At 41.1% G+C, this 8,131-nt stretch overlaps 2 protein-coding genes across 7 annotated transcripts; one reads left to right on the forward strand and one right to left on the reverse strand.

Annotated features, from left to right (window-relative positions):
- Positions 1–1,952: 1,952 nt before the first annotated feature.
- On the reverse strand, positions 1,953–5,532 carry rsrp1 (arginine/serine-rich protein 1). 6 transcript variants are annotated; one of them, XM_028994070.1, is made up of 6 exons: positions 5,303–5,532; positions 4,165–4,713; positions 3,745–3,956; positions 2,429–2,506; positions 2,147–2,344; positions 1,953–2,073 (listed from the first exon to the last, which is right to left on the reverse strand). In XM_028994070.1, exons 2-5 carry the CDS (start codon positions 4,703–4,705, stop codon positions 2,180–2,182), a joined length of 996 nt encoding a protein of 331 aa, XP_028849903.1. In that variant the 5' UTR covers positions 4,706–4,713; positions 5,303–5,532; the 3' UTR covers positions 1,953–2,073; positions 2,147–2,179. The 6 variants fall into 6 exon arrangements, 2 of the variants coding, with proteins under 2 accessions (XP_028849903.1, XP_028849894.1); XM_028994061.1 differs by having other exon boundaries at positions 1,953–2,344; XR_003751061.1 differs by lacking the exons at positions 1,953–2,073; positions 2,147–2,344 and adding an exon at positions 3,157–3,229 and having other exon boundaries at positions 2,446–2,940; positions 3,371–3,956; positions 5,303–5,529.
- A 365-nt stretch (positions 5,533–5,897) lies between these two features.
- mgst3b (microsomal glutathione S-transferase 3b) lies at positions 5,898–8,131 on the forward strand. Its single transcript, XM_028994098.1, has 4 exons — positions 5,898–6,216; positions 7,029–7,151; positions 7,391–7,463; positions 7,555–8,131. The coding sequence occupies exons 1-4, from the start codon at positions 6,091–6,093 to the stop codon at positions 7,653–7,655; spliced, it is 423 nt and encodes a 140-aa protein (XP_028849931.1). The 5' UTR covers positions 5,898–6,090; the 3' UTR covers positions 7,656–8,131.

Consider the following 8,131-nt stretch of genomic DNA (forward strand, 5'->3'; position numbering starts at 1 on the left):
GCAGATGTGCATGCCTGAAGCTGCAGCGCCCCCTTTTGGCAGCTTGTGCCAACTTTGAACATAAGCACTCACTTCACTGTTTATTTGAATTGGAAGAGGGGCGCAAAGTAAACTTTACACCAGCTAGATGTTCTTATGTAACGTAAGCTGGGGTCAACAACTATGTAGGGTTTTTACTGGTCAAAAAGCTAAATCAATAACCAGAAATGTGTGTGAGCGTGTGGTACGAATGTGTTGTGAATTAGGATAATCCTGTAGTTCATTCAGGGTTGCCTTCAAAGGCTGGTGTGCAAGTAATTAGTCTCAAGAGCTGTTTATGGCTCCACACCTCCCTGCTGCCCATCTGTTTTCCTCCCTGTTCAATGTGGAGGGATGGAGGATGCTTTCACCCATTCATTTCTTTAAAGATGCTATTGACAAGCTATGCAGAAATGAAGATAGATCTTATATCAGAAGGAAGAAAAGAGCCCAGTTTCGCACTTTGTGGCGCATAGCTGAAAATAAAAATGCGACGTCTACCTCCAACAGCATTAATGGATAATCAGCGAGATCGAATGAAGTGTGCAGAGCACTCACGTGAACTAGTTGCTCAGTTTGGAGAGCCCTTTGATGACGGTCCTTTCGTTAAGATAAATTGGTGGGACAGGCGCCTTTCGAATAAAAAATTAACTTGTGACGGTCTGAAATAGATGCCTGGCATTCGAAGCATTAGAAGAGCGAATTAAACATCAAATGAAGTCTGCCTGCAAGGGGTGACTTGTAGCATTTTTCTCAAGCCAAACTGAAAAGGCGTTCTGTGTCGCACAGACAATGGGGTCTTTATGCGCATCTGTAAACATGGAGGGTTTCTTTCCCCCCATCTTGTGAAGATGTGTCAAGATCCTTTTGTGGTTTTGCCAGGATGTTCCCGATTTAGGAGCTAGAGTTCCCGCATAGCAAAAAGCGGCTGAGAGCAAGATGATGACAGGGAGATAACACCCCAGTATACGCCGTCTGGAGGAGTCAGGCCTGAGCTCCAGATGCCAGAATAGAGTTGGAGTGGAAATTAAAATGTTTACTCCTATCGATCTGAACAGAATAATATCTATTCATGACACATAGATTATTGTTGAGGTATTTTTTTTTTTTAGGTTTCATGCTGACCTCAGTATGATTATTTGAATTTTAAGCAGTGGGACTGGCTGGGTTAAAGAGGAATTTGCCCCCTTGGGCACAATTCACTTGAAACACACATCACATGGTGGTCAGGCATAATCGTATGCGGCATGGGCATTAACCGTATGTGCACCATTGTATGTGACCATCCAGTTGACATCCGAGCAATGCATTAACCAAAAGAAAAAGAGGTTAGCATGTCTGCTGTATTGATGGTTTACAATAAGAAAGTACTAATTGGGTTCTAAAAATATTTTAATAAATTCACATCTTTACTAATTAATGTCTTTAAATATATTTTATGTCCACAAGTTTAAGCCAGGTACAGTATGATCCAGACTGTAAAACAGGCACTCATTACAGTTAGTGATGGTAGCTGAGCAGTAAACATGTTCAAAGGCGGTCGCGGCAAGACTTTTTGGCTTTAGCCAGGATTCTCCTGAAGAACAAAGTCAACTGGCTGAACACCTGCCAAACCAAACTTCTATAAATACGGCGCCGTGACTGAGACTACCAGCTGAGCCAGAGGAGATTCACCACACCGCGACATCTATGTCTGTGATCTTACAAACTTTATAATTTAAACCGCAAAGCCGGTTAAGAAACATGTCCCCGCAGGGAGACGGTGCAATGAGGTGCAGATACCGTGTTCAACTCAGTTCAACCATGTAGAAGAGCTCACAGGTCATGGAAGGACTTCTGCTTGCTCTACACTTATAGTATTCTACCTCCCCCCACTGGACAAACAAGATCTTTCATTATAAGCTGTGGATGACATCAAGCACACAGAAACATAATACTTTCTAGAACTCTTTATTCGCAGGGGGGAAAAATGTACAACAAAATCGTCAAAACAGAACTCCCACCTGCTGGATTTCCTTGTCTTCATGCCACTTTCCCATTTTTTAAAATGTACATCTGCAAGAAAACACCTACGTTCAATTTAAGACTCACAACAAACCCCCACCCTGTACAAAATTATTTACTGTACATTTATTCCAGTGTATAAGCATTGTGAAGGGATTTAACATCTGGTAGAAGACGAGGAGGAGAATCGAGGAGGGACTCTTCTCTTGACTGGCATCCACTGGCCATATGGCTTTCTGCTGCCCACGATGTCCACCCTGGGTGTTACCTTGCTCTCAGCAGTATTCTGAGAAGTACTTGATGTTGGTTTTGCCACCACATTCTGCCAGAAAAAGAAATGTGTTTTAAAAAGTTATGTTTCCCTGGGAAAAAAAATCAATGTCTATCGGAAATGTTTCATACTTACATTGAGGCTAAACGTGATTGGTTTCCTGGTTGGAGAGGTCCTGGAATTTTGGCTGTCATCTATTTTCCCATCTGAGACCTGCAATAGATAGATTGAAAAAAATAAATTCAAACACAGAATAAACTGGCCACTCAAGACCTTTTGATTATGGTCTATCCATGCAGTTACTCAGCCTACATACAGCGGCATACAGACCCGGGCCAGTTTGTGTACAAGTACAAATAAATACTGAACTACATGTTAATTCAAGGCATGATGTCACTGACATCCACAAACCCTACAACATGTCTCAAATAAGTCTGGCAGAAGCCTGGTAAAAAAATGAAGGAAACAACACCCTCTCTGTCAGCAAAATGATGATGAATGTTCCAAACCCCATCCAGCACCGGACACTGGTGCAAACTTATCTTTGGCATATGGAGAGAAGAGAGGAAGATGCTTCTTCTGCATTAAGTATCTTGTCATTATACTGCAGTCCAAACAATTGCGCTTCTTCAGATGAAGGAAGATTTCTGCTAAATAACAATGCACCGATTTCAACCAAAAATAAAATTCACACACATCATCTCTAAATCAAATTTAGTAAAAAAAAAAGTAGTTGCTAAACTACAGATTGTCTAAATGATGATGGTTGTGTATTACAGTTACAGGGTTAATTGTATGCCATTACTTGACCTTTCATTTTGTGTTGGTGATCAAATATTTGTTAACCCTTTCAGCAAACCCACTTGTGCCACACATGTCACATGACTGCCCCTCACTGTCCTAATCCAAGGGGAGGTGGAGAACAGACCATGTGATCTAAAAACAGAAACGCATAAAACAAAAGCAGAGCAGGTGAAGCCGAACTGTTTTCCTACTGCGAAAGGAATATAGACAGTCAAGCAGAAAAGAACTCATGGCAAGGTTACATCTTTTCATATGTAGAGAAAGACCGTTTACCTTCTTTGTTTGCTTTAAGAGGCCACGATAGTGACTTGATGGTTCTTATACATCAAACCATCTGGAGTGATCAAGACATAGCAATCTGAGGACGTTTGTATGATTAGTATTTACTAATCAAAGCCAATCACACATACACACCACCCACAATGACACAAGAGTACCCCTTGAAATGTTGATTACTTGGGAATTTAGGAAATGTTAAATGGTTTAAAATACTTCTGTGTTGTCCTTGTGAGCTAAAATGATGGGCAGTTAAATAAGTTATTAACTTAAAAGTCCAAGGAACATTGATAATATAAAATTAAACTCACATCAACTGGCTCAATCTCAGTAAGTTTTGAAATTGTGGATGTATATAAAGAAGCACCCACCTTTGACAGGCTCATCTGTGGTACAGACACAGGCTCTGGTCTCACCCATTCAGATAAGCTTGGTGTTTTTTCTCTGTGAACTGGTTTTGTTGCCATTGCCTTCTTCTCCTCCGGTAGATAAGGATTCTTCAGATTCTCTGGCAGTTCCAAACGGTCTATTCCCAAAATCTTGACAACATTGGCCTCAGCAACTTTCAGGAGTTTTCTCTTTTCTGAGATGAGAGGGGAAAATTTTTAAGAAGACTATATGTAGTACTAATAATGTATATCTTTCTGATGATTGGACATTCAGTCAATAGTGGGCAGTAGCTGTCAAGCAGGAGAGGAAGATGGTAGAAGGCTAATAAAAATAACATATCCTTTCAGTCATAATAGGTTGGATCAAATGTAAATAAAAATGAGAAGATAAAAAATTATTACCTTCAAGGCTCAAATAAACGGATCGTTGAGGCGACCTGGACTTGCTCCTATAGGATGGTGACCCAGAATGTGAGGGGTGTCCCCGCCTGTAGCAGTAATGGTCTGGAGAAGGTGAAGTGCTGCAGGAAGGGGATCGAACATGGTAACGCCGTGGAGGAGAGTCATTACGTCTCCTGTAATACTGACGAGTAGAGGACGTGTATGAGCGTGAACATGCCCGATAGCTGCGTGGAGGAGAGTGGCGGTTGCATCGGGACTGAGATCGGTGTGAACCTCTGTGGCAGCGAGGATGAGAGCGAGACCTGGTCCGAGAATGGCTGCTTGGTGTTGATGAGTCAGAAGAAGAAGAGCAATTTTGATCTCTTCTTTTCACTGACCGTTTCAGGTCTCTGGACAAGCAACTATCACTACTCGAGTAGGAGCTTCTGCTACTGGAACGGGAGCGACAGTGAGAAGAGGACGATGGAGATTCCTGGTCAAAAATCATTTGCATAACCTCTGTGAGGTGTGCAGTTTTCACCTGGTTGTCATCAGTCTTCATCTCTATATCTGTAAATGACAAAATAAAAAGTATCTCTAATAAACAACAAACACATGAAAATTCTAGAATAACTACTTTAAATACCTTCACATAAAATGCAAGCTTAAATACCAATTCAGAACAAAATCTCTATCCCACATAATTGCGCACTAGCTAAGGCAGCTACAAAAAAAAAAAAAACTTAGGTCAACAATTGCGTAAGAGCGAAAGCCCCGCCCCCCGCATACATCCGGGTTACGTAACAGAAACGTGTTGGAAAATTCCAGCAGTTTATATTTCTATAGACGAGCACAAATAAATGAACAATCTAAGTTTCGTTAAAGTATATACACTTGAATTACAACGCAAAACAAAGATACAGTCAAAGGAAATAAACATTTACAACCGAGTTACATTTAAATAAAGACTAACGCTTACATCGTACAGCACAAGTTAGCACAATAAACGAAGCTTAACAAAGACGACCGAACGTCGAAGACGACCGAACGTTGTATCTTTGTTAAGATACAATCTATAATAATTGAATCAAGAATAATACAACAAAAATATATAACAAATAACGAATGTTTAACTGTGAATTACGGAAAAAAGACTCACCAGCAGAAATTTGATCAAGAGTAGCTTTAAGTAGATCGTATAAACAAGTGTGTATTAATTTACACTTGTGACGTTTCGGAATAGTATGAACGTCTCAAGCAATTGAGAATTTTTGGAGAAAATCGTTGAAAGAACGTTCTCAGCGTTCAGACGCGTCAGCGTTAACTCGACCACCACGGCACTGAAGAGCAGGCAGCTGACCCATGCACCGAAGTAGAGCATTACGTCATCCTCACGTTGTACGCGGGAAGAACAGACTCATGCTGATCTGAGACCTGTACGCCTGTTCCTACTTCCGTGTGTAAAGGCAGAGTTTCGGTATGTAATACTGGCCGTACAAACGATTTAAACCCACTGTTTTGGTGTCAGGGACTCTCAGACCCCTCTTTTCTGATATGCGATTAAAAAAAATAAGTAAAACATGGCCAGCATTATGCTCTTTTCCTGCACCATTAGGTCATGTTTACAGGCTTCCGGTCTGCAGGAATCTTTGTTCTTATTTTGGCTCTTCTCCTGAGGTACACGTAAACAGCGGCTTAAAAACACGTCGCGCGCTCTGCGTGTCCCAAATATCGCGAGGCTTGCCGACGGGAACCGTGCGCATCTTTGCACGCCTTATCATAAACCAGTGGGCGGCCAGGCGCGGTGGGACAAAAGTCAGGGGCGTGCTTACTTCACAGTGACTCTGCAAGAACAAGTCCGGCCATATAGACCCGAAAAGACGACGACGTCGGTGGGCAAGAAGAATTTGAACCTGTTCGCTGCGGTCTGTCCGGGGAGCTTTAGCCATGGAGCTTATCGATGTTCTACCAGCGAACTTCGCTTACGTCATTTTCGTTTACTTGTACAGCTGGGTTATGCTAACGTATCTCGGTGTTAAGGTCGGGGGTGCACGAAAGAAATACAATGTGAAGGTATGTCAAGCCGTTGCGGAGATGAAAGAAACAATTTGTTGCTGGATGTAGCGTAGCGGGTATGCTAACTAGCGGAAAGGTACTAAGTTTATTTCGATTAGTTAAAGGAAAACACGTCAAGTACACAATCAGATACTTGTGTTTCTGAGCTGTTAGAAAATACCTGGGTTTTTTTGACAGTAAAGTGCCATAATTAATATTCAAACAGGTAAGACACTGCTGGTAGGACAATCTGATGGGTGCTTCTGAGCTATCAGAACATACTACTTGTGGTTTATGGACAGTATAATACTATAATTATTATACAAACGTCGCATTTGTACAGCTTGCAGGAACAGTGGCTATAAAAATATACTGTGGTAGGAAATTCTGACTAGGTAGGACAATCCGACAGAACACCTGACCACAGTCAAGGAAAAGGTTTACAGGAGGATCATAAGAGTTCATCATAGGTATTAAGGACTGATGCAACTGTGCGATACATTCCAGTCAGTTTAATTGCTTAGCGGTGACACCAAATAGCATATACTGTTTTGTTTCATTAGCTGAGGTAAAAAAAAAAATCGATAAAAAGATACCCAACTCCTCTGCGTCCATGCAATATGTTTTTTTAATGTAGCGTCCCACCTTTGGCAGGTGAGTAAATCTTTGAGCAAATATTCTCACATGTTTAGCCCTTCATTCATATTTAGCTTTACATACAGGCTCTGCAAGGGAACCGTGACCGCAACACAATTGTAACACATCTGGCTTAACCTGTTGGCCCTCCATGAAGGGTGCATGCTGACTCTTCCTTGGGTTTTCATTCGCAGTATCCAACCATGTACAGTGACAAGGAGCAGGTATTCAACTGCGTCCAGAGGGCCCACCAGAACACCCTCGAGGTGTACCCCCAGTGGCTTGTTTTCCAGACCCTTGCAGCGCTGGTGTATCCTGTAAGTTCAGTACAAGGAAACTGTTGGAAAACAAGAACCTCCTTTAAGGGCCTTCATTCTGAGACTAAATGACCCATTTATTAAAGCTGTTTGCTAGATTAGCCTATAAGGCTACTTTTTTCAGGTCATGCATTTAAATTAAAATTTAAGATTACAGTCAATCGGTAATCAGTCTTAAACCAATCATCTCGCTTTGAGAGACCTTGCTTGACTTCACAACATTGTTGTTTGCCACCCAGGTTTCTGCCTCTGTGCTGGGCGCCATCTGGGTCACCAGCAGGTTCTCCTATGCCTGGGGTTATTATACTGGAGGTATTGATTTACATACCTAATGTCAGCTTTTGTTTCACTTTTTTGTGTCTGGTAATATTGTGTTTACAATAGCCTTTGATTTATTTTCTAGATCCTAAAAAGAGGATGAATGGTGCTTATGGCTACATTGGATTATTTGGAGTCCTCATTCTGTCTATTGCTGTTGCCTTACAACTCCTGGGAGTCTTATAAAATCTTTACAGAAGTTTTTTTTTTTCACAGAGGATAATTTCAGCCTGGGTTCACTTACCCTGGAGTCTCATTCAGCACTCTTGTCGCAATTTGTTATTTTATGGGGATTAAACAATGCACAATTGCTCTTTCACCCCATTGTAATCAGCTTATCTCTTGGTCATGTAACCTACAGTCATATTGAGATGCAGGACTGAACCAAAGTCATTGAAAGACCATTTATGGTAGGCCAGAGTCCTAATACAACCCCTGAGACATCTATAGAAATAATTGTGTTAGACTGGCATGTATTAGCTATTTAACCCAACTTAATAAATGACTTTTCTTTTTTCTATAATTTTACGTTGTCACTCTTTTAGTTTAAAAATTCTTAATCCATTGTCTCAAAGAAAATGCTCACTTTTTAGTGTAATGTACACAGATGGACTATGATTCAACTACACATAAGGATCTACAATAAAATCTGTTCTTTTAAA

This window comes from Denticeps clupeoides, chromosome 1 (assembly GCF_900700375.1).
Source record: "Denticeps clupeoides chromosome 1, fDenClu1.1, whole genome shotgun sequence".
Taxonomy (NCBI): Eukaryota; Metazoa; Chordata; class Actinopteri; order Clupeiformes; family Denticipitidae; genus Denticeps; species Denticeps clupeoides.

What these genes read in the sequence shown, in the direction of transcription:
- rsrp1 (XM_028994070.1), bottom strand. Translation starts at nt 4,705, where the DNA reads ATGAAGACTGATGACAACCAGGTGAAAACTGCACACCTCACAGAGGTT. An exon ending in CACAGATGAGCCTGTCAAAG is followed by an intron (nt 2,507 to 3,744) that starts GTGGGTGCTTCT and finishes TATCTATTGCAG; the next exon opens with GTCTCAGATGGGAAAATAGA. An exon ending in CAATCACGTTTAGCCTCAAT is followed by an intron (nt 2,345 to 2,428) that starts GTAAGTATGAAA and finishes TTTTTCTGGCAG; the next exon opens with AATGTGGTGGCAAAACCAAC.
- mgst3b (XM_028994098.1), top strand. Translation starts at nt 6,091, where the DNA reads ATGGAGCTTATCGATGTTCTACCAGCGAACTTCGCTTACGTCATTTTC. An exon ending in GAAAGAAATACAATGTGAAG is followed by an intron (nt 6,217 to 7,028) that starts GTATGTCAAGCC and finishes TTTCATTCGCAG; the next exon opens with TATCCAACCATGTACAGTGA. An exon ending in TTGCAGCGCTGGTGTATCCT is followed by an intron (nt 7,152 to 7,390) that starts GTAAGTTCAGTA and finishes TTTGCCACCCAG; the next exon opens with GTTTCTGCCTCTGTGCTGGG.